Source organism: Rhea americana, unplaced genomic scaffold (assembly GCF_003343005.1).
Source record: "Rhea americana isolate MKP2758 unplaced genomic scaffold, rheAme1 scaffold_38, whole genome shotgun sequence".
Classification (NCBI taxonomy): Eukaryota; Metazoa; Chordata; class Aves; order Rheiformes; family Rheidae; genus Rhea; species Rhea americana.
In genome coordinates, this window is record NW_028186512.1 from 4241838 (window position 1) to 4267841 (window position 26004).

At 43.6% G+C, this 26004-nt stretch overlaps 1 protein-coding gene across 1 annotated transcript in view; it reads left to right on the forward strand.

The window, feature by feature from the left end:
* Nucleotides 1-21038, forward strand: part of RNF150 (ring finger protein 150) — a 130829-nt gene extending 109791 nt beyond the window's left edge. Inside the window, exon 7 of the mRNA XM_085313214.1 lies at nt 14123-21038. Coding sequence (XP_085169340.1) covers nt 14123-14241 — 119 coding nt within the window. The 3' untranslated portion in view covers nt 14242-21038. The remainder of the gene's footprint in view (nt 1-14122) is intronic.
* Nucleotides 21039-26004: the final 4966 nt, after the last annotated feature.

Below are 26004 nucleotides of genomic sequence, written 5' to 3' on the forward strand. Positions count from 1 at the left end.
TGTGGTTTTAACTTTTTCAGATACCTGTTGATGCATGGGATAATACCTTTTTCTTCTGCCTCTCTGAAGAGCATGAATGCTCAGAACTCAAAGAACATGAAACAGGATTATATATTCACTAAAGAGACTGAAATAGAGGCAAAATCTTCGAATTAAAATAAAAAGTGTTCAACAATTGCTTTCACTGATTGTTCAACAGGAGCACATCAACAGATTGAGTATGGCTGTTCCAATTTGAAATTTCACTTATAGTGAGTTAGGAAAGTTCTGATGGCATGGTGGTGTCCAAGGGACATAATGGCCTTATTTTCTAAGGATATTCTTGCTGTGTTTTGTTCAAACTTAAATTGGCCCTTCCCTTCCATGGGTGCAAGAAGAAACTCCARAATGGGTATCCTTGGTCTTGGCTTTTCTTATGTTCTTGTGAACATTTCAGCAGGAGTTTGTGGCAAAAGCGATGGTTTGGAGGGTTTTTTCTGATGCCAAAAATTGCTCACTTGAAACTAGATTGTGACTTCAAACTCATTCAAAAGAAAATGCTGAATGGCCCTAGATTTATGTAACCTAAGACCAGCTTCCTATTGAAATTCCTACTGAGTTTCCTACCAGCCAGCCCCAAGTCTTCAAGGGCACTTGGGAGAAGACATCCTAGGTACTGGGAGGGAGATACCCTTTTGGCTGAATCCGAGGATGTTTAGGTGAGATTGAATTCTCTCTTTTGTGTTAGTCTTGTTGCTTATGGTCACAGTTGCCTGTCTCTGGGTTTTAATTGTCTCACCTAGCATTTTGGAAGCAGATATTGGGAGCTGCTTTTGCTGTGATGTTACTTGTGTGAGTCAAGAGCAGGGAAAGCAAAAGAAGCTAGTTAAACAAGAAGGAAGCATGACTGCTTGCTTCAGGATGGTGGGACAAAACTCTAATATTTCGTCATGTCAAGCTGAACTGTACCATGTTCTTGTTCATAGAGGCAGGTTATGGGAGGAAAGGGACACAGGCATGAAAGAGAGAGGGATCTAAGGCACCCTCACATTAAATTAACTAAAAGTCTTTTTAACTCAGAGTGCTTCTAAGTTTACTTTCAGATTATATAAAGCCTGACTTCATTCTTCTTTAAATAAGCGATTTTTATAAATGTATTTTCAGACAAGATTTGAATGCAGCAGGCGTCACCTGGCAGATCAAATGTTTATTTTTTAATAAGAAGAAACAAACATACTGAATTATTGTGGCATTTCTTGTTAAAGAAATATTCCAGTTGAAAGGAATTTGATGTTGATTTTAAATTTCTTAAATAGACAAAACAAGAGAGAACCTGTTGRCATGTACATACTCCTATGTATATATCTTTAGGAAGGTGTATTTATGTATACAGCATAGTTTGAAATTTATATAGTGTGTTTAGCTCTGCTGCAAGAGATCACAGTATTTTGGACAGTTCTGTCACTTTTGGACAGTGKTTCTGCACGTTTCCAAGTCCTATTTAAATCTGAATTTAATGTCTTCATGATGAGTTTTAAATGTGCTTCTTTTTCTTTCCTGTGGAATGGTTTTGGATATATCAAAAATATTGCTGAATCCTTTAAGCAAACTGTGAAAGCACCCTAAAGGAGACCCAAAGAGCACTTAACAGGTTCTGCTTTCCCAAAACCAAAAGCTTTTGATAAAGAGTCTGTATTTTTTTCCTGATTTCTAAACTAATGAAAAGAGACACGTTTCTCTTAAAAATAACTATTTCCAAATATACTGAATCAGGTTTAGTTGGTTATGTTTACAGGAAGTCCTAGCAAATGTTCCTGCTGGAGAGTAAGGTCTGTTTCCAGTTGTATAGATCTACTTTATTKTTCCTGCTAGTACTCAGTCTCAATTGTACAAGATTTAAAGATTACACCACAGCTGCCAGTGCCGTGTCCCACCTGCCAGTCCATAAATGTCTGCAGCAGTTTGAGTCACCGCTGTGCCAAATGCCAACACACCGCCCGGCTCAAGGCAAGTTCTTCTTAAAACTGCCCTGTAACAAACATGGGCCTTAATGGTGCACAGGCCATCTGAATAGCGGAAAGCTCTCTTTTTAGGAAGGACTTAGTACAACAGTTCACAGTTTGTTCCTGAGAATTTTGTTTTTACCCAAGTTCAAATTCAGTGATCAGTCTGAGCAGAGATGGGCACAGCTGCAGGTAGAATATCTTATTGACAGCGAAGAGATTGAGTAGGTTTCAGGAGATATCAGAGCTGGAATCATTTCTGTTGAACAACTGCATAATTGCACTGCAATGTAAAACTTGCTGCAAGGTTTGTGAGGTTTGTGAGGTTTAAGAGAAAGGAGCATTAGCAGCTGAACTGATCTGTCATCGTAGGATGTAAGACAGAATTTTAAATCTCTATGAGTTGGTGTTGCACGAAGGGTTCTTTTGAAAACCAGGTGTTACGGCTTTCAACTGACATCCAGCTCTGGTTCTGCACTGGCAAAGAGATGAAGTGGCTAGAGAGCTACTAGAGTGAATGATGCTAATTGCTGTCGAATGCGGAAAGGGGTCATCTCATGCCACCACTACAATAGCAGAGTAGACTCAGCTACTCAGGACGTCCCTTCCAGTGCTAGTTTCCTAATGCTTTCTCTTTAGGTAAGGAGAAATACTTCTTGTGCTATAAAACTCATTCTACAGGAGCTATTTTGAAGCATGCTTTCTGTGCTTTCCACCCTTGTTACTGTTTTTAAACCAGATTGTCACTTAGGCTCCAGAGAAGAAGAAAAATMTGAAAACAACAAAGCATTTTAGGTTACTTACTTTAAAGAAGACATGTATGGTAGCTCAAGCCGTTGCTAATGGCTCATGGGCAGCCCTTGCACGATGAGGAAGCTGGTGTGTCTGCGTAGATGGATAACCACTAAATGCCTTACTAATCTGCTCGGACTTCCTCGGCACAGCRTTCCCACAGCTTGCTTCCCTAGAGCTCAGCTGTGCCCTGCTTCAGGCACTGAAGCTGTGGCTGCGGCAGAGCCAGRCCAGTTCTCAGGCATGTTGTTTCCTAACGCTGTATGGAGAGGAAGGATCCCCTTACCTCATCTACACTGTTAAAAGCTGCATTTCAGTAGCAATGTCAATACATGTGAACCCTGTCCCATGCACRGGTTTCTCCACCAACACAGTGTTTTCTTCTCTTTTGGCCTTGTGCAATGCATATTTTTTCTACATTTAATGAAAAAAAAAACACATCCCTGGGTGAAATTGTTAATATGGACATTTTTAATGGAACTAAATTTCAGCCATGCATCAACATTACCAATATGTGGTGAAGAAGGGATTCGTAATGACATGCAAAATACTCAAGAGCCCAGGAGTTGCTGGATTTGCCTCTTTGTCTGGGACATTTCCTGGAGATCCCAGGTGTAAACCAGTGTTACCAGCTTTGGAAAGGCTGGGCCGCATGTGCGATAGTGAGAAGATATATATGCACTTTATTCATGTGATTTCACCACTGTTAAGCATTTCAGCCATTTCCATTTTGTGTATGTTCTAATTGAATCTTCTAATATATGCACAGGCATTTTTGTGGTATCTTTGCACAAGGATGTTTGTTGTAACTGCTCTGAAAAGTTCAGTATATGATTTCCCAGTACTATGGTTTGCTATTGACCTTAGTTTCTTGAGAGCTTATGCCGTAAAAGGTATTTAAAGAAACAGATTTGAAAATCATGCATATGCTGCCATGACAGACAAGCTGTTTCAGCCCCCTCATTCAAGAATTAACAGGAGTTGCCTTGAAAGCAAGCTATTGTCTTATTACAGCTGCGTGCCTACTTATAATTGAGGAAGCGCTTCACAGCGAATAACTAAAAATGGCTCTTTTACTGCTTGTCACAGCAGCTTACRTTTTGCAACAAGTTCTCAGAGTTATTTGCACCTATGTAGATTTCACTGGCAGTTATCTATGTTGTACTCATAGTATATGAGCAAAAATAGGTGTGAGAAGCTTTTACTGTCCTTCAAGAAAAGCCACAATAATCTGGTCTCTCTAACATAGTCTAGCCAAACTTTGCCCTGTAGGTCCCTTTGACATCCTAGTCATACCCTGGTGAGCATTTGCCTTCTCCAGCTACCCCAGTGCTCTGGGCCTGGMTGTCTTGTTGCAGCGGCGGGGAGAAGGGTGCAGATGGGCTGAGCTTCCTTCTGCTTCCTCCTCTTGGCCAGCAACAGCAGTGCCAAGTGCCAAAGCAAAGCAGAGCTGCTGTGCTAGTGGGGGCACTAGGGACCTGCAGCCCTGAGAAGAAGCACTCTCAGGAGCGTTCCTGCTTCTGCTGTGGAGGTTACAGCTCCACAGCATGATCAGAACAGAGAAAATGGTTTTCGAAACCACTAGCTTGCATCAAGTCTTCTCATTTTCTTGGTGATATTGTGATACCTCTCTAGTATGACTCTTGCAAGGGCTTTGCGGTGGTATTGGCCAGAATGTCTCTCAATCACCCCTTGAAAAGGTATTTCTTCCATGCATTCCTTAAGAACAAGATGGAACTGAAGTCTCTTACCACTGCAAGCTCATTTGTTCAATCCAGTACATTATATGTCTGAGTCAGACTGTAATTTCCTTCTTTTTTCAGGCTTGCAGGAAGAAAAGCATGCTGCTGACCTAGGTTTTTAAAATATAAATAAGAAAGCTCAGTCACAGTAGCAGTTACCAGTGTAGCCCATAGAAATTGTGGTACACACCATTTAATTGTATCATTATATTTTTGGGATGTAAAACTCTCTATATTATAGTCTGCCAATAGGCTATAGAGCATATAACGCATGCTAGGGTGTAGATCATTTAATCCTCCTTTTATTGCATGCCTGCCATCGCCTCAGATTTTTAAATGGCTAGTGAGTAAGGATTTTTGCTCACTGTTCAAAGGATGTATGTCCCTCCAGGCCTCCCTCCTTGACTATAGAAAAATCCTTTAATATTTCTTACACACCATGGACATGGCTAAGCATGATTATTTTCTGATTTATCATTTAATGTTGTCCGTTTTGCCAAGGAGTCTTGGTCAGTTAGCGCCTGCAAGAAAACAGAATAAAAAAGTCCCCTTCCACACCTGACAGCTTAGAGTTATAACATCATGGTATAGCAGGGACTCACTGAAAGCTTGCAGACATTGAAGAGGAGTTCCTTGCTGTCCTTTCTCTCTCTCCTTGTGGTCTGCTTCTTTCCTTATGTTGGCTGCAGTATTGCCTCCTAGCTAAGCTATTCAGCTGCTAACCTAGCAAAAAAAAAGGGGGGGGGGGTTATTTTCACCAAAGGAATGGCAGAATTGACTGAGAGTAAGTGGCAGGAGTGTGTGCCCTGGGCAGGACAGAGGTGGGTAAGGCAGGCGAGTTGRACCTCCACCATTTGGCTCTGTCAGGCTGCTGATACATGAAACTATACTTCAGCTAAGTCAGAAACAAGGTCTGATTGCAAAAAATGAATAGAAGAATACTAGAAATGATCAGAGAATATTAGCTGCCTACCAAATATTGGTGGCAATGCTGGGACCATTTGCACAGTAATAGCGGTTTTAGTTCAGTGTGAGCCTAAGAGATTTTTTGGAAGTGAGCTTGGGGAGGAGTTGAATTAAACATTTTGTTTAGCATGAAATGGAAAATTTCATTTAATATTTCTTAAGAGTCTTAAGTGGGGTTAGGAAATGGCAGGATGTTACAAAAAGAAGCTAAGGTCCTTTCAGAATTAAAAATCTTTGATGTTTAGAAATACTACCAAATGTAGCTAAGGTCCTTTCAGAATTAAGAATCAAGACTGTCACATAGTTAAAGCCACATGCTTCAGTGTTTCTGAATCTTTTCCCTTGTTATGACAAATCTCATTTTGACTCAAGTACATGAGTAGTTTCACCAGTTACAAATAATGATCATTTTAACAGTCTGTGCACTGAATGAAATGCACTCAGGTTTATCTCTGAAACTTACTGTGGACATCAGAAGAGCTTACTGGTCCAGCTGGTCCAGTCTTTTGSCACTGACGATGGCCAGTGAAGAAGCATGTGCAGCATCAGCCCGCTGCTGCTGTGCCCTTCCAGGCAGTGCAAAGGCTTGGAGAGAGAAAGGTAACAYAGATTTTCAAACATTTCAGAGGCTAGCTGCCCTAGCCTGTGGGAAGTAGAGAAGTTCTTGTCTGGCAATTAAAGGAAAAGTGTGGGAATATGGAATGGGCCAAAGACGGAAGAAAATACTTTGTAGGAAATAAGACCAATGTGAAGATAAACTATGAGGGAGCTTGAATATGGAGATTAGCTGATAGGAGAAAGTACAAATCAGCACAAGAGGCCTCTAATATGACTACTGCGCTGACTGTTCAGATGATTTTTCTGATCCTATTTTGACTGACTTTTCAGTAGGCAAAGGGAAAGACTAGTTATAGGGAGAGAAAATGGTGTTGCAATAATTGGGCGACATAAGAAGTTTCCCTGTTAGTCCTAGGACAGGGACATAATGAATGTGTGACCCATAAGAGTTAGGAGAGAGGAAAGTATACCCAAGATAAAGATACTAGATTTTGTTATGTCATGCCTGGCAGAAGTATGTGCTATGTATCACAGAGAAGGTTGGCGGCTCCCCTTTAAGGTAGCTGATCAAGAGTTCCCACAATGTCAGCCAACCTGTTACAGGCAGAAGACTCCTAAAATAATGTTGATACTTGCTGTGAATTTCAAAGTCTTTCAAACTGTTYTGTTTCATGGACAGAATCCCAACGGACAAGTATAAGCTTGTTTTATATATAAATTTGTGTGTGAGAGAGAGAGAGAGAAAGAGAAAGAGAGAAATAGGCTTTGGCACTCCAGCCAATCAGTCTCAGCTGTCTCCACGCTGTAACACACTGTAACGTCTYGTATGTGTTCTTTTCCTTTTGTTCAGCTTTCTGTAAATGTGTTTGCTATCTGCTCCATGTGTTTTGTATCATTTGTCCTTATTCAGATGGATTTTTTTCTTTCTTTTTTGGATAGAACAGTTGGTGGCTGATACTTTCTGTGCTGTTCATGAAGTTAGGTTTATTGGTTTTGCCAAAACACAAAATACCTTGTCAGGTAATTGCTATTAAACTTCATTTGCAAAGTGTGAGATGCTTCAAATTTAGGCTTCAGAAAGTTGATAGTAGTCCTTCATTTTCAGATGTTTGATTTGAGATTCTGGGATTTGATTTCCATAGGTGCTGAGTACTTACAGCTGTATCTGAAATAGTGGAAGGTATGCTTGGCGCATACAATGTTTAATGCTATCACTGAAAAATCATGGATTATGGCATCTTAATTGGGCACTCAGAATTAGTGAATGCCTTGAATAACCATGTCTCTCTAACTCATCTCTAAAATGATGATGAGGTTACCCCTTTGTACTGCAAGGTGTTTGAAGATGGAAAACTCTTATCTTTGGCTGTTTTCCATGAAAAGATGCTGTATGTTCTCCTAAAACGTATCTCCTAAAGAAAGGTTAAGGGAAGAAAGTTTGTTGCCTTTTCACTCAGTTAGGAAGAAAAAACAAGGTTGCTTTGGGAGTGTCTCTTAAGTTTTATATCATCGCCAGGGCCATCTTTCAAGTTTCTCAGCCTCTGAAAGGTTTGATCCAGTTAAAGGCATTTTTAAAATGTTGTCTTGAGGGAATCTGGTCAGGTCACAGTGCTCAGCTCTTTMTGGCATGCTGATGTTTCAGTGTCCTTTGCAACATCTGTGTTGCAGAAGTTATCTGTCTGCCTTATCCCCTGGATGAAGCCCTGTTGCCATTAGTATATTCACAGAGCTCTGTCTTGTTCTTTTTGGAAAAGATTCTACCCTTATCTTTCAAAAGCACTTACCTTGCTCAAGTACTTTTTTCTCCTACTCCTAGAAGAGTCTCTGTCCTCAGTCTCTGATGCTAGAGAAGAACAATAAAATATTTCTCAGTACTTTGTTCTCAATTGCTGCCAGGCAGACTTCATCCATTTTGTTAGTCTCTGTGTACAAAGGACTATATTAATAATAGTTTTTTATAACACTTTCTCCTCAAACATATTTCCAATGCTKCTTTTGCATTACAGATTTTATAGGCATTTTCGCAATGCGTTTTATTTCGGTTGTTTTGTTACTGCAGTTACAGCCTATTCTAAAGTGTTAGGACTATCAAGATGATATAGAAAGATTTTGGGACTTTGTTTATACAAGGAGCCAATATGAATTACAGGAGGATTAATTTGCAAATAATTTTAATCATCTGTTGTGGAAGGAGTTGCTGTTTGATGTACTAACTTAACAGGATTGTGCCCTTTTTCTTAGACACAAGCAGCAAAGTGATGCTKTTGCAGGATTGCACTGGGAGGGAGCAACGTACTCTGTAACAGTAAAGAACATTCTTAGGTAGAGTTTTCTCCTGGGAATTGGACATGGGATCTTGGCTATAATTTCTGCATGTTAGTGTTTTCTGTGCACCATTACTGTGTGTGACCTACCTCTGAGCCAGCACTGCATAGCAGGAATAAGGTGAGTTGCTCCAAGAAAGGGACCTTGTTTCTGTGTCACTGATATCTTTTCAATGGGAAGAGGCTTCTGTCAGAGCCCAGAACATACCTCTGCTTCACTGGAGGTAATCAAATTATATTTTCAGCACATGGTTTGCCTGAGCATACAAATGAAATTAGAGGGCTCTAGACGTATCTCCTTCCTCCTTGTCACAAATCAAAAGCCATGAATAGTGTCTTAGCTGTTGTTATTCTAGAAACAAAGTCTGAATAACACTACTTACCTTGGTAGGTTTCTGTGGCTTTATAAGGACCAGAATCTGATTTTGTAAAAGTCCCATATCAGTGCTTGTAATGACCGTGGGTACATTTTCTCCTTAAATCCTCAGAGCTCTAGGAATTGGCCAAATTTCTGGTTCCTTCTAGTGCAAAATGCTTCTAGACATATCTAGCTGGGGACAGTGCTCTTAGAAGAGACCTGAGTCTCAAACTGGAATGCGGTTCACATGAGCACATTTCAGGTATTTGCCTAGATATATTTTTCGCTCAAGATTTCACATTTTGGCTTAGTTCTGTCATCAGAAATGAAGAGTTCTAAAATTGGATAAATTTCTCCATGGGAAAAATGTGAAATGAACAGTGAAATGAAGCCCAATTTTTGTTGTGTATTTAGTGTCAAAATCAGGTTTTAGTTAGCATCCTGTTGTCTGCTGTAAAGTGTCTGTCAGCTAAGGATCTGACTTCGATGATATAATAGGTGATAATTTCTTAAGCGTTTCATTAGATGAAGAAATTAATAATTATACATTTSTCCTCAAAGTTGGGCATCAAGAACTGAAGAATTAAATTTTCAGAGGACAAAACAAGACCTRTTTCTTATGCTACACGCTCAGCCTTGTATAGCTAGTCAAATAGATTACACCTAAGTCAGTAGCATCGTAACAGCTTTTTCTTACTACCTGGTTCACATGACTGTCGTGACGAAAATCATCAGCATTGCACAGCTCCGTGCAGCCGTTAGTGATGTGCCATGCAGGACGCAGTTCCTGAGTACGCTGAATTAGCTCACAGACCACTGATAATAAARGAGGGAATGGAGGCTGACTCCCAGCTGCATAGTTTGTTGCTCTGGCCYGTGTTTTTAATCCACAAGAACAGGAGATTGCTAGATTTTGTTGCACTTTCAATAGATGAATTACACACTTGGTGACAGCTTTCATTTCATATGTAAGAATCAATATTTCTCTGCTTATGGATAGGTGTAATGGCAGAGAGCTATCTGAAGGTCCAGGGAAAAAAARGCTGCCATCCTAGGCAGACCTTATTTCCATTTAATCCTGAGAAGCTTTTGCTGTATGAACGTTTACGGTATTCTTATTTTTCTGTTGGTCTCCTGGTTGCAGATTCACTGTGGCTTTGTCAGCTCAATCAGCARCTTCTGCAGCTTTTTCAGCCCCTGGGGCTGGGGGAGCCGGGGCTGTCTSAGCCCCGAGGACAAGCCAGACCAGCACGAGGGGAGCTCTTCTGTGCAGCCTGTGTCCGGGACATCGCAGTGCCGTATCCAGCGCAGCCCTCTTGAAAGGGATGTGCTGGTGACCGGGAGCGAGGCCTCAGGGAGTGCAAAACTCACTGCAGTTGTGTGAGCTTGTTCCTCATCCTTGACTGGATCACTGAAACTGTAGCCAGATTTGTGTCCATGTCTGTATGTTTGCCTACACATGGGAGATGAATATTTTTGTAAATGCACATTTCCCTCACTGCTAGATGTTTAGGTACCTTGCCAACAGTATCAAATTCTTAGAAACCCATATGTCTAACTTTTTTTTTTGAATATTTGTTAGTGTACAACAGCTATATATGTGTTCAAAGTAGCAGGGCTATCAGTAACAGTAGGTAACCAGTACTAGCATGCACTCTTACTGGTTTTAAAGTGCTAAAGTAATTAACTATTTTAATTCTTATTTGATTGCAATTATACTCAAATCTAAATAGTGCTTAATGAGCATTGCAATGGGTAAGGACTGTGCCACTATTATGTAGGGCAGTTCCATATCTAGCWGGTGATATTCTCCATGCGTTAGTACAGTTAAGTTTAAGGTATTATTAGCTAGAGAAGGGCTTTGGAYTTTTGCACCCTTCTCAAGCAAATGTGTGTCAGAGAATAAAAGTGGGTGGAAAAGGTCTGTCTGGAAGTAGGCAGCATGCCGTGGTGTGTAGTGTTTCTCTCACTGACATGACAGGACTGTGGCAATGAGGTCTGCAGTTTTCTGCTGTAGGCACTARCACTCAGGCTGAAGAGCAGCTTGGGAAGTGCATTTTGCTTCATTAAGCAGCATGCCTGTAGCATAAAACACTGTAATTTGCAGTGGAAGTATTATAATGCGTGTTGTCAGACAGGATTGTCAATCTCAAACATCCAAAATCACAAGTCCTTTATTCCATAATAAAGCTTTTCTAGAAGTTAGAAGATGTTAAGAAAAATCATCTTTRTTTTCTTTTTACTTCTTATGATTTTTTTTCTGTGAAAGCTGASATCTTCACTGAAAGTTGAGATCTTCACCTGACTTCAGCACTTTAAGAAAAACACCAAATCACACACAACTTGAAAAAAAAATCATAGAAGTTCTTAATACTGAATCAGGCATGTTCTGTAGAAGTTCTGTGATTTTTATAAACTTTGTAATCAAAAATAAGATCTAAAAACCAAGGATGTAACATGTGGTCTAAGCTCCTAGCACTTGCTGAGGTTTGCTTACCTTTTACAAAATTCATGAACTATGCTGGCTCAGGTTATTGTACACCTGGCAAAAGAAAAAAAAGAGAGAGAAAAGAAAGAAAAAAATGTCTAGAAAGCCTGTGTCCTGTRGGGGAGCCAGGTTGAGGCAGTTAGTAGACCTTACAGCCAGATCTGCACCCAGAGTTATCAAAAATAGACCCATGTTTTGTGTAACGTCAGCAGCCTCCTGGCTTTCATCCTGCGTACGTTGCAGGCAGTAGTAGGACTTGTGTTTACCAGAGCAAGCATGAGGTGCAGAGCTGAGGGATGCATTAATTTCCTTGTGTTGTCCACATCTTGCAGAGGAACGCTGGTGCTGGCCCCATGGAAGCYGTGGTGGTAGCTGAGCTTTTCTCCCCAGTCCGCTGAAACAGCAGGCTGAAACTTCAGGATTTTAAACTGCTGCACGGTTAGCAAGCAAGGAAAATGGAGTATTCATGTTGCTAGGCGCTCTTGCAGCGCTCGAGAAGCAATGCCAGGAGGGGCATTTTTAGGATCCTTTGTCCATTGTTCTTACTGAGCTGCACTTCAGTCCCAAAGGAGACAAACTACAAAACCTGCAGTYTGGGAAGATTAAGATCCAAAAATTCCTATAATTGTATAGAGYTTTTAATGCAAAAGTGAAGTTCGCTGATTTGGAAAGATTTCAGGTGCTTCTGTACACAAAAGGCTTAGAAAGTTGGCAGGTGAGCTGRACATCTACTTCTATCTGTCCGTTTTGAACTCATTTGAGATCTTTTTCTGCTACGCAGCCCTGAAAGAAGCAATAATTCTTGAAATAACATTTCAGCACTGTAACACTTCTCCTTTGACACTATGACATTTGGTATTGGCAGGTCAGCCTGCCTGTTCAACATAATTCTGACTAACTCACACAATTCAGCCAGTTGCTCTTTCCTGCACAGCTCAGATTAAAATCAGCTTTCTCCGAGAGTGCTCCAAGCAGCTATTTAACGTGGCCAAGCCCTGGGAACTCCATAATGCAAATGTAAGCTTGCTCTTAGGTCACCATTTAAATAACCACTGTCATTGTTTCTAAAAATTGTATTAGTTACAGGGCAGGGGGTTGATTAATAATCCGGTAGTCTGGACCCACGTCTTTCTGGCTCAGGGAGCTGATAACCCTCAAGATGATGCTTTGGGTSTCAGTGATGTATGTGTTTAGCGCTTTAGCACTCTTGGATCTGACAATTCACCTAATAGTTCGATGTAACTGCAGACCACTGAGGTCTGCATTGTATGTCATTCAGCCGGTAAGTACTTCCTCCTCCTCCAGGAGAAACATTTCTAGTCAGAAGCAATGCCTAGAAACTTTTAACTACTTGTGATATCAATAGGAAAAATATTATAGAGATATRAAGAGGTTGTGTGCATTAATTATTCATCTTGCAATCAAGAAAGCACAAAAATAATCCAGGGTGAAAATCAGATAGGATTATAAAGGAACCTGTTGGCTCTCTCWCTATGAATAATACAGAGCCCACTGAAGGTTTCTCTCCAGAGCACGAGGTCTAATCAAAGTACAAGTAAATACATATTTTTCTGTAAAACCAATTTAAAAAACATGTAGCTCTTAAGAGGAGACTAATTGTGCTCATTTAGCTCCAAGTGAATAATTAAACTATGAGGAGTTTTTATTTTTCTGACTTTTCTGAAATGTTTCTTCTTTATTATTTCTTAGGTATTCAACTTTCAGACTTTTCAGCATCAGTCAAGTTCTGCTTCTATTGTCTGAAAAATAAAATATGTAAAGGAAAACCTGATTTAAATATATTGTATTGTTACAACATAAATGTCATCATTACAATTAAACCACTTGAACATAGGAGCCATCAACTTCTTCTCTTAAGTTCTAGACTGTCTCTGGGACTTGGCCACCTATGTGATTTTTGCACCTTTGAAAATCTCCCCAGAGAGCCATTGCAGTTTGTTTCTCTGGATTGCTCTTGAAATAAAATTAGCTTTGAGSCCTTTATAATCTCTTGGTTTTGCCTGCTGCTAAATACATGCATAGTAAGGGCAGCAGGATCAAACAAAAATAATTTATTCCTCCTGCACTTGCAGTTTTGTTCGGATTTGTAGCTGGGTGAACATTAATGATCCGACTGTTAATGTTTTCATGATCATGTTGGATTAAGGTAGATTCCTTGGTCCTGAATCAGGAACCTACAATGTATCTGAAAATTGAAGCAAAAGGTAAATATAAAACAGGTTTAAGTGGACCAGACAAGGCAAGTAGTCCAGTCCTGAGGCAGAACTAATGACACCAATGTTACTCCTTCCAGAAATTTGCCTAACCTGTTCTTAAAAGCATCCCMTAACAGAGATCCCATCACCCAGTGAAGTTTGGGGCACATTTTTTTCTTGTTAAAAATGTTTTTCTGRTGTCTAACCCACTGTACCATGTGCCTAAAACTTTGTCCATAACCTACCTCTTCCCTTTTGGGGGAGACAGTAGGGTGCCAGGGGGTGCCAGGCATCTTCCCTCGTGGCTGTGGGACAGATGAGGGAAAGGAGAGCAGAGCAGCTGTGTGGAGAGAAAGCAGAAGGGGACCGTGCAGGAAGTGCTCAAGGGTGGGAGGGAAGTCGTGGAGGTGAAGGGCCTGGAATGAGAGCCCTGGGAGGATGATGAGGAGATGAAAGCGTTGCTCATCCCAGCTCYTTAACTTGTTTCTTACTACTGATGGGGTGAACATTGTGATGTTTTTGAAATAGTTTATACAGATACCGAACAAGAGCAAAGCTGAGAATCTAAACACAACCTTGGCAATGGAGAAACCTAGATCTGCCTTTGGGTCCTGTCTGCTGAGTTAAAAAACCTGTAATACGCTGGCAGAAAGACATGAACATAACGCACTTTTCCTGTCTTTTCTACCTTCACAGATGAACAGGAGCCAACAGTCAGYAGTGATTCAGATATTTCATTGATTATGGCAATGGAGGTTGGACTGTCTGACGTGGAGCTTTCCACCGATCAAGACTGCGAAGAGGTGAAGTCTTGAAAAACACACAGAAATCTGACACTAAACTACAGGGGAGGGTCACAGGGAGGGACCGAGTCAGCTTTCTAGGATTTGGACCAGTCATGCACACACCTCCAGAGCACTGTCACTCCAGCACACTCCATTCTGAGACGGTCGCGAAAAGCAATAGCAACACTTGTGTTTGCCTGGTTGCAGTTTCATCATCTGCACATGTTCATTTGGTTCACATGGAAGATGAAAGCTTCCCGTTTACCCATGTGCTTGAGAGCAGTCATGCAGCTCTTCAGTGGCTCATAAATACACARCTGAAATGACAGCTTGAGTGTTTTCTACACTTGTTCAATTGGGTTTTTGTTTGTTTGGTTTTTTTAAGACCTATGTATGTTTGTTTGTTTGTTTATAGTTTGTTATGAATGGACACTATATTTTTGTTAACTGACCCCAACCTTTTCAAGAGTTCAATCCAACAATTTCAATTGCTGTACACTGGTCACTTCATGACCTGACTCCAGGATTTATTGTTGCCTTGACATTTCTGCGTGACGTATACATGGCTTCAGCACCTTGTATTAATATGAATCCTGCTTTTGTTAAATGGAGCCTTGGAAATCATGTATTTTGAAAGCTTTTATTTGTAAGAGAGATCTGAATCAACAGAGGTTGCTGAATTTTTATTTAAAACTGCATTATGTTGGCTTTTACTTAGAGAGAGCTCTATTCAAAACAAGTTTGGTACCATATGAGGGAGAGAAAGAAAAGCATTAAGCTTCGCCTTGTCCTTGTAATCCTTTGCTGTATTTTAGGCTGTTAGCAGTTGTTGGTACGTGGCCTCAATGACCTTCCTTCAAGTCATAATTCAATTGCTGGAAAAGAAGATCTACTGTAACATTGTGTGTTCTCTTAATTTTACAGACCAAAATCTGACCAGTAGGCCAAAGGAGTGTCTGAGAGGTTTCCAGAGGGTGCTTGTTAACAGCTGTGGAAGATGAAAATRTTCTGAGAAAGGGTCTGGAGATGCTAATAGCAGTGTCAAAAATGGTAATTTTTGCTTGCTAATGAAGCAAGAGGCAGCTGGATGAAATGTTTACTTTTTATTTTTTTCTTAATGTGTTTCACTTCAATTTTCTTTAACTGCAGTTTTGCCTGTTTGKTATCAAGAATCCAGGTGGTTCCTTGCCTCCAGAGTCCCTGTTCATGTTATCACAAGCATAACAGAATACTGGCAATTTATATAGAACTATATATAGCAAAAAATTTTGGGGAGGAAATCTGGAAACAAACAGAAGTAGCATAAAAAAAATCTAAATAATAATGACCTATAATTAGTATTTAGTCCATCCATCCTGAATTATGCTTTCCAGAGGAAAAATTACTTTGTCACTTATTTAGTGTACAGTTTCATTTTTCAGTGAAAACAGTTAACTGTGAAGAAGGACTTTTAGCTTACTGTTATACAAGAGTAAAGGGTTTCTGTTGACAGTCAGATGGTTTAAATCACATTACAGCCTCCTGAGTCAGGAGAATCAACAATGCAGCTTGCCTCAAAATTTCATGGAGAGGTCAAATATTTTCACTTAATTGTGTCACAGCAGCATCGCAAAATGCAAATTTTAGGGTTCGTGCTGCATTTCATCTTCTTGTGGATTACACATTGTCTGTGGAAACTAACTTTCTGCCAAAATTTGCCTGTCAGATCTTATTCAGGAACAAATGTGTTTATTACTATCCCTAAAATTTTTGATGGCTTGTTTTTTAATGCAGGAAGAAGGAAAAAATATGCTTTGTTGTCCAGTCAGAACTCAGTTAATTTTATAGSTTGGTTTTTTAATGTTCCTAGTCCGTAAGCTGCAGGGTAAGTTTGAAGTAAAGGAACACAAGCTAATAATACTTCTAAACCATGGTCCAGAAATGTGCCACTACGTTTTTATAGACCTTTCAAAAGGACATCTTTTTTTTTAATTTCAGAGGTGCAAACAGTTGGAGATCTGTTTGGTTTAAAAAGGAAGTTAGAGATAGTTCCAGACTGTGTGCCTGCCCTTGGTCACTCTTGCCAGTATTTGTGGGTTTATAATCTTTTTCATATTCTTTAATGTCCTCTCTGTTCCCTGTTGCTGTGTGAAAGGCCCRTAATCTCAGCGGAACTGATGGTGAAATTCACCCCTATACAGAGAGTTTGCACAAGGTCCCGCATAGGCTCCACTTAAGCGCTGGAAATAATGCTGAAATGGGATTTAAGTGGTGTGTATGCCTAATACTGGCCTTTCACATAGGAATGAAATTCACCTCAAATGGTAATGCAGGGCAAAGAGAGAAACTGGTTACGTGCAGCCGCATCTCCCTGTGGGAAGTATGGACCCTGCTACAACAGAGGACTTGCTTCTTCTCTAATATCTTCCAGTTTTGCTGGGGCCTGAATGTTACATGTCACAGGAGTATCAGGAACAGGATGGCTGAGGTATCAGCAATCCTTTAACATCCATCCACGGCAGATCAGTGACAAACAAAACTCCTGGCCCTAGGAAATACCGTTTCAGTTCCAGAGGAAGTGTTGCAAACTCTTCATTTTATTCCACAAACTTAATTAATCTCAGTGGAGAGATTGGCCAATTATCTGTTGCTGCAATGAAGTCACCACAGCACAGCAAAGCAAGCAAAGTCCACGCTTGTACTAGAGGCTGTAAAACCGTAAGCTGAAGCAGGAGGTGAAACTCCCAGCTGGCTCTGTGTTGGGTCATTTGCCCAGGAATAGCATTAAAGCAAGCTGTGCRTGAAAGGTGCATCACACCGGATATGTAACTGAGACCCTGCCCTTGTTGGTAGGAGCTGGAGAAGGACTGCAGAGGAGGATCATGCTGTACATGCTCTTTTCTTAAGTATCCATGACTAGATCTGCTSCCGAGGCATCTGCTGTCACCCACTGATAGAGGCAGAGTGCTTGGCTATGGGGGCTGCTTTTACCTATCAGTATCCTGTGGTCTTGTCGAGAGTCACCGTAGCAAATGGCTCAGGRTTCCTTCAGCTCTTATTTCCCAAATCTTACTGCAGTGTCACTCYGGGCAGATATTTTTCCATTTCTTTCCTCAGTTGTTCCAAAGGTCTGAGCATCGTTAAATGGTAACCAGTGCAAGGCCATGTTATGCATCACTGAAGGCTGAACTTAAGAAGGCACTTAAGTAAATGGTTAAATCTGTCCTTGTTCAGAAAAGCACTTACATCTGATTTTGGACTTGTACTGAAATCACATTGTTTTCAACAGATCTTGTATGAGTGTATTTAAGCCCCTGTGTCAAATGGAAATGTTTTTCTAAAGCAGGACATGGTTGACAATGTTTTTTTTTTTTTTTTTTTTTTTTTTTTTGTATATAAAACATGTGAATGCCTTTGAAATTTGAGGTGCTCCATAAATATTAAGACCCCAGAGGTATGTTTGTAACACATATGAAAGCCTTAATTCTGCAGATCTGCATATCCACAGGTTTAGGATTTGCAGGTTTGGGAAGATCARTCCCTTCTTGAGCAGTCTCTGATTCCTCACTACTGCTGCCTGCTAAGCCTAGGGCCCGGCATTAAATCTCCATGTGGATACGTGGGCTTCAGACAGCCGAGGTGCAGCACTGCCTKTTCAGAAGAGGAAACATCCCACTGCCTGCAGCCAGGCAAAACCAAAATGCTCTGATGAAGAAGTGCTTGCGTGAATAATCCTGCAGGCTTCCTCTGTGACTGCCCGTGGTCTGCRCGGGTTTTTTCTCTGCCACTGGTGGCACCTCGTGGCCCTGCCCCTGGCTGGAGGCAGCTCAGCTCTATAAGAAAAGTATTCTTGTCACTAAGCTGATCTTGTTTCTCTCCAAGCGCATCCTGTTCCTTTCATCTGAGGATCTTTCCTCTTATTTTCCATTAGCAAGTATGCATTAAGTACTATGTGGGAGAAACACTTGGCTTCGCGAAGCTTCTCTCCTGTATGGCCGAGCTACAGGATGAAACTTGGACAGACAGAGCCTGTGCTCCAGTTTCCTTTGGTTTTCATGGGTTTCATTAAGCTGGTTTCCCAAAGACCTATTCAATAGGTAGGACACACAAACAGTTACGGGGGCATAACTCCACTCACAGGTAACCTGCAGGGTGCGTGCGGATATGCAGGCATGCTGATGTGAAGGTGCTGGCTCTGCGTGTGCTCCTCACTGCTCACCCGTTCTGACCAGGACACAGATCTGGCACGTGCTGGGGGAGGGAGGGGAGGAGGTGTCGGTTTACAGATTTTTATAAAGCATCACAGACAGGATCCGGGCAATCATAGCACAACAATTTGTCCTTTAAGCTTTCTATAGAATTAAATTTCCATGTATGCATATGTAAGTGCATTGATAGGACTATGGAAACTGTATTATAGTGAAAACACAAGCAACCATCATTTTTGGACTGTTTTTATATGTGAGAGATTGTGGCATTAAAGAAAAAGATTCTATACAAACAATTTGAAAAAAATTGAAATATGTATGATTGAAATCGCATATGAAAAGAGGTACCTAGAATCTCGCTGCTTTAGTTTCATGACTCTGGATCAGGTCCACAGGACATAGTTGCAAGAAGATCAGTACTTTGTCTCTTGTKGCATGACTAGTTTATGATACATAATTGTTCTGTTAACAAAATGAACCCAAGTACCAGAAACAGATACRGCTCTGAATTTAGTCTTTCTCAAAGAATATGCATTTGGTGAGCCAAAATTATTATCTAAACCCATAAATCAACTTTCTTTTCCCTCTTGTTAAATAAAAAGTAATCATTGTCCAATTTTAAAAATGTGTAGCTCAGAGGATGTTTGCATATAGATAAGTTGCCCTGGCAGGTACCTGCAGACAACTTAGCACGTCTATTTTTAATTAGCAGTATACAGCTGTAGATTTTCCAGAAAATGTGTTTCATTTGCTATCCTGTTAGAGTTAYTGTGTATTTTTTCCAGTGTTCTACCTTAAAATTTTCCTCCTTTGAATGTGTGCTTCAAGGTAAATTTGTGATTAAAAGGCAATGATCAGGGCAAGAGCCATTATAGGTCTCAAGACTGTAAGTCCTTGTTGTGACAATTAGTCTGTACTGAAATGACAATGTGGGCTATACATAACAAAAGAAAATGCATGGCAGCTTGTGCAGCTGAGGCTCTCCCTGATTTTTTTTATAGGTGGCTTGTTCCTTCCTTGTCCCTGTCCACAGAAAAGCTCATGACTAAGCATATAGCTTGGAATAAGCTAAGAATAAGACCTTACAGGCTGTGCAAACCAAGAAAACTGACAGTAATTTTCTGGTTTCTATTTCATTAGCAATAATGGAAACTTTTTTTTACCACTTTTTGGTTTTGTAGCTGCCAAAGTCTGCTAGGAGTATGCTAGGAATATGGACCAGGACAAGCTGCCTGTCTGAACAGGAGAGGGAAAGCTTGACTTGCTGTTGTGACGCATCCCTTTTGCAGGACCAAAATGGGAGAAACGCAGCCTGTTCTTCCCGGCCCCTCTGCCGGAGGCTCGCTCCGGTGGGAGCCCTTGCTGCGGGGAAAGGAGCTTGGCTGCAGCTCAGGCCRTGCCACCCTCGCCTGCGCCTGGTGCTGCCGCTGTGCCGTGTGACAAGCTGGGCGGGCACGGCAGGACTGGGCAGCAGCCGGTCTCTCCCCGCAGCCTTACGCAAGTTTTGTGCAGCCCCAGCGAGAGGAGCACGCTGCACGACAGCGCRGGCAGGGCTGGATTTGCAGGTGGGTCCTTCACGTCATCCCAGTAGCGCAAAAGGGCCGCAGCGTAGGCTGACATTAGGCCCGTGGACGTCTCTGGCCTGCAGTGCAGTTCAGCTTGAGGGCTTAGGGAAAGGGGCCCCAGTCTCAGGCAGGTGGGGGGAACCGAACTGCTCCATAGCCAGTGCCGGCTGGCACCGCGGCCTGATAGCTCAAAACGTGTCGCTACTTCGTTAAGCAGCACTGAGCGTTAACCCACTTGTTCTGTAGATGCAAAATACGTGAGCATGTATTTGGCAGTGGTCTGACAGAAATGAGTTGCCCTTGTTAAAGCAATGATGAAAAACAATGTAATGAAATATTTTAGGGGAAGAGGGCAAAAATCAGGGTGGAACTGCTGTTTTAGTGAACTTTTTAGATAGGTCCAATTGACGCCGCACAAATTCTTTATTTTAACAAGCTGTTACCTGAACTAATTGATACCCTTGCAGTGGAAAGAAGAACGCCAGATGGACCTTTTTTAGTCTGGGATTTGTTTGTGTCCCAGCTGGCAGCTGCACGCTGGGACTGGAGAGTGAGGGAGACGAGTGCCCTCTGCTGCACAGCTTCCAATCTGCCAGGAAAACGATAAATCACTTACTCTTTTTTGGCACTTATTAAAAAAACATATAAGGAAAAGTCTGGAGCATGAGCTATATTTTAAAGAGAGAAGTAAATAAGAAGGATAAATATGTTGTGTATTTTGAGTGAAAAGCAAGCAGATAAATATTCCTTCTGAAATTAATCTCTCCTCTCCTAACTACTTTAATTGTAAATCGGTGGAAGTTATTTCTTACTAGAGTGAATGCCAAAAAAAAGGTAAATAAAAAAGTAAAAAATAGTGTTTTCCCCTTTTTTTGTTTATTTCCTCATTGTTTAGTCCTATGTAGTGTTAAAAAAGATACAAAGATGCTTCATGGCTCTGAATGTATACAGTCATTACAGATGTCAGCTATCTAAATGTTTTGTATGTGTACATACTACCATCCTTCCTTCTTGTTTCATGTTAGGAACCTGAAAAGTCTGTATCATTTTGTAATTAAAAATGTAAAGGGGGGACAGTGGGTGGGAGGGTCTGTTATTTTTATAGTAAGATGGTCCTTGTATTTAGTAAACATTTTACATGATTTTGTACTTGTCAAAAATATGCATTCCATCCATTTGCAGAAGAGAATTATTTTTGTTTGGAGTAGTTTATAAGCAAACCAAAAAAACTGTGGCATCCGGTTTGTATGCAGATGATGAATAGAACAGAAGTACTCTGGTTTCCAGTGATGGCCCCAAAGTTTTTCCCAGCAATGTCTGTTCTTGCACACTGCAGAGCCATACCAGCAAATGCCAATTTTAAAAAGGGAAGAAAAAAACCCAAGCAAAATAACTATCGTGCATTTTATTTTGCATATCAGTGCATAGCTTACTGAAACAATTTCCAGATAGGAGACAACATTGTCTAACAGTGAAATCTCCAAACACAAGCTTACTTTGGACACCAGGAGCGGGTTTCGTTTCCGCTGTAGCCTTTGGGCCTCCCTGTGCCCCTGCCAGCGCTCCTCGCCAGCCCCTCAGCCTGCGCTCCCGCGGGGGCTGGCRGGGTGCAGAGCCCATAGCCCTCGAGAGCCAAAAGGGGCGAACAGGGCTGTCGCCCCCACGCACGGTGAGGCTGAAATCGGGCTCTGCAGACCGAGCGTATTTCGTTACTTTGACTGTGGAAACTACCCTTCATCTCCACGTTAAAAAAGTTCCTTCGTTCAGCCAGCTACGCTTTGATTTGTGAAACACCTAGCTAAAGACTGTGGCAAAACCGCACAGTGGCATTTGCATAAACAGTTCTAGGTTTTCAGTTAGCTTTTTGTTTTCCTGCCATCTGTGAGCTTTCTGCCAAAACAGTGCAGTAGCAGCTTGAGAAGCGAGCCTTTTTCCTAGCATTATTTTCTGTGCAGTGTTGCATATGTACTTCAACTCTTTGCTGATATTTTATAATGTATCTATCTTCCCCTCCAATGCACTTTATCTCTCTTGAAAAAATGTGGGAGTCAGAGAACTACCATCTTAAAGGGATTTGCCTGAAATCACAAGGCACACACTTTTTTTCTTCTTGCTTTGTTATATACTGTAAATGCTAAAGAGCATGGACAGTGACTCAGCTGGGGAAAGTACTGAAATGTTAAGGGTGATACTTGGAAGCATTCAGTAGTACAACAYGGCTATTTTTGTTAAATAGAGGATTATAATGTAAATATGTGAGACTGTGTTATTATGTACTAGTAAAATATTGCAACTATCGAAGTTAAGATTGTGAATTCCAAGGAATTTTATTGCAAGTTTTTTAATAAAAACAATCTGATTACTGTGTCATACCCATTTCCTAACCAACTGTAAAACTGGCACTTCGTGGCGCGTGAGAGTTGCTGGTTGTTTCTCGCTGCGCTCGTCTGCGGCCGAGTTTGGTGCGGGCAGGAGGGACGCGAGCCGCTGCCCGGGCTGGCGCTCGCCCTCCCAGCCGCTGCGCCTCAGGTGAAAGCCTCCGTCGCAGGGGTGGTTGAGTTCAGTTTGCTACTGGCAGAGGGAAAATTGCTCTTGGAGAGAGGGGAAGTTGATCCGGACCGCAGATCTGCAGCAGCGGTTAAGCCTGCGCTCGCGGCGGTGAGCTTTACCTGGGGGCGCTGCGTCCTCGAGGGGGGCTCCGGTCCCACCGCAGACACCAGGCAGCCTGTTAAAACAGCTTTAAAATACGGCAGCTTTGCCGTGCCGAGGGCAAAGTCGCCGCCTTTCCGAGGGCGTGGGAAAGCCGCGGTGAGCGCCACGCTGTCGAGGCACGGGGCATCTCACAAGCAGCATGAGGCACCATAAAAACAAACCTTGGAGAGAAATATGAAAGATTCTCCTTAAAAAAAAGTCCAGTAGAGGAGAAAAAAGGAAGACAGGAAGCGCTGAAAGAGGCCCCGCGGCGCTGCCCGTGGGCCAGGYCGGCCCACGTTTGCGGCGGCGAGCCGAGGTCACCCCCAAGAGGCGGTGATCTTCGTACGGGGCTGAGGCCGGGCTTGCCGGCCGCCGGTCCTGCTCGTGCCGCTCCCCGCCAGCCCCCCTCCTCCGCTCCCCGCCGGCCTCGGTGAGTGGCCGTGGGAGGAAGCGGGGCCGGTTTGCCTTGGCAGACAGCTGTGCTCAGTTGCTACGCGAGCTGCACACACAACACAGCTGCCGATGCCGCAGGTCCTGCGGAGCGCGCGGATGTCTTGGGAGAAGGAAAACGCTCTGGAGCTGCCGGGCATGGCAGCAGGTCTATAAATAACGGGGCGTAAGGCAATTAGTTCCAGGATGTAAGCGCATGCTTAAGCCCTGGGTTACATCATGCTTTTTCTCTACTGTATCTGGGCTTCATTTCTGGTAAAAATAYGGAAATAAAACCATGCCAGTCCACATTCTAATTTTTTCCTCCGAGAAGAATAAGCCAAATTTTACTCGCTCCTGTGATTTGAGGAGGCATCACTCAGGCCCATCAAGTCAGTGGGAGGAACTGGGATTCAAAGGGAATTATCCCAATTTGCAGTACGCTGGGTGACCCGAGGTCTCATCTGTGCCACGGTCCCTGCTGCGTGCTAGGAAAGAGAGCCAGATTTGTGCTGTGTATTTGCAGGGTGCCCGAATGGGCGCTACAGTCGTTTGTGCCAAGTCTTGGGTTGTCCTGGAAGAAGTGGTCTGAAAAGGCAGTTTGGTAAATGTGTGAGATGGGATCTGAGGGSATAAGAGGCCCCACGACCCAGTGAGAAATGTGGGGGGTTGGTGCGTTTGTATTTGCCACAGGTAAGCTTTAGGAGAGCAGGGCACAAAAAATGCAGGTGTAAGCGCACTGCACGCTCATTAGTCCTCCTCGGTTGTGCAAGCAAGCTGACAGCAAGCCCCAGCCACGTCAGCTGAAGCAGGCAAAGCATCACCAGCTTCATGGCTCCAGGCCATGCTCTGCTGCTGGCCACCAGCCAGCTCCTCTCTCAGGACCAAACAGGGCGGTACCTGCAGCTCAGCACCCAGCCATATCRTCTGTCCCCTCCCGGACACAGCCAGGACGGGCTTGCACAGGAGGAGGTGGGTCAGCGGCCGAAGCCCAGGCAGACATTCCTCCTCCAGCCCCGGCTATGCAGCTCCTGGTGGAGGGCAGGAGCAGACATCTGGGAGCGGTAACACCTTCAGCGTCTTGGCTGAGGCCCCAGGGCTTGTCCGTCTGTCCGAGCCCACAGATCAGACCAAGCCAYGCGGCCAGCCTTTCACAGGGGCCCGGCCTGGCTGCCATCCAGCCCACATTTGGCTCAGCTCYGGAGAAAAGCAGATCTCTGCAAAGGAGCAAAACCGCAGTGGGCAATCGCCCCCTACGCGCTGCTCCTGGTCTTGCAGGTCTCTAGCGCATCCCACCGGAGTGGACGTGTCCCCAAGCTAGCTTCTCCTTAACAAGTTCAGCTCCAAGAACGGCAACAGAGTGATTTTGGAGCAACCATTGYCCGACAGGAACAGCAGTGAAAAAAATGAGATAATGCTCTAGATAATAGCCTTGTGGTCRGGGTCCTGTGTCACTTCTAGTACGGGGTACTGAGATACCTGAAGTTTTCCATAAACCTGCAGCTTCTGAGGCAACTGAGCGAGGGTCAGAGGGAAGGGGGGCTGGCAAGCTTGTAGCCCAGGTGACGGAGCAGAAAGCATTGGAAAAAAGAGCAGTAAACGCCTGACACATAACCCCGCGTGGCCGGTGAGGGTGGGTGGCTGTGCGCTGCGGCCCGACCTGGCTGCGTGGTGTGGGCTGGTCGCCTCGCTGCGCTCCCTCCGGTCCCGCCGTGGCGCGCGCTGCTGCTCGGGGCTCCGGCCCGCGGGAGGTGGGGAGGCGGCGGCGGGGTTTGCGGCTCCGTGCAGAGCCGGGGGTGCCGAGCAGGCCCGAGGGAGCGCGGGGCATCCGCGCCGGCGCCCAGGCCGTGCCTCCAAAGCAGTCTGTGCTGTTACGTGGTTTCGTGCTTGTTGTCACGTCCGTCCGAGGCCGGAGCCAGCGGCCTTCACGAGGGAGAGCTCCAATGCCGGTGTCCCTGTCCCGCAGAGAGGAGAAAAGGAGCAAAGCACAGCGAGGGGGTTTGCTGGTGGCCGCGGCAGCAGGAGGGAGGCAGCAGGACTCGGCTGAGAGCGGGGCRGGGGACGAGGGCTCCAGCCGCTGCAGCTCCAGCTGTAGGCGGAGGAGGTGCCTCRTTGTAGCTAGTTTGCCGATTTTAGAGTGCTCTGAAAGGAAATCAGCCAAAATTCTGTTTGCACAGACACTTATGTCCATTTAGAAGTGGGTCATTTTGGCAYCGCCTTGGTTGCCCAAGAATCGGTCCGTGGAGGAACGGACACGTACGCCACGAGCAGGCATTTCCCTGCGCGGGGAATTGCTCGAACCTGAGCAGGGCTTTGCTGCGGGGGGAAACCCAAACTGGAAAGTGATGCTCACTCCAGGGTGCTGGGTTTCCCCATGCAGCCCGCATGCGAGAAAACACAGTCTGTACGTGGGTAGCTCTCAGCTCAGCTGAAATTCACTTCTCCTTCAGTGCCGTTCATGACCGTGGCCAGYGTCCTCCCCTGTCCGGGCCGAGTATCAGGCCCTTGACGGGAAGCACAAGGCAGCAGCACAGCTTCAGTGTGTGAATCACTTCATCAGCCCGGTACGCGTCCACCTGTGCGGACACGGGTGGCCAGTTCTCTCTTTTCCCAGCGGTATTGCCCAGGAGCTGTGGAGACTATCACACCTGCATGGCTCAGGAGGAGCTCTGGGAGAGCAGAAGACGATTATTGCTTTAAGGGCGGCTTGGATTTGAGAGTTGGAAAGTGCCAGAAACCAAACAAGGGGAGTTGCACAGATGTGAGTTACTTGCAGTGTAAGTTGGCTGGGCTTTGTCTGGATTCATTGCACTGTTTATTAAAAATTGATTTCCCCCCCCCATCAAAATTTGGAGCTGGGGGACTTCCTTGCAGCCAGCCCTTTGCCAGGCTGGGGAGGCGTCATGGAAAGCGAGCGC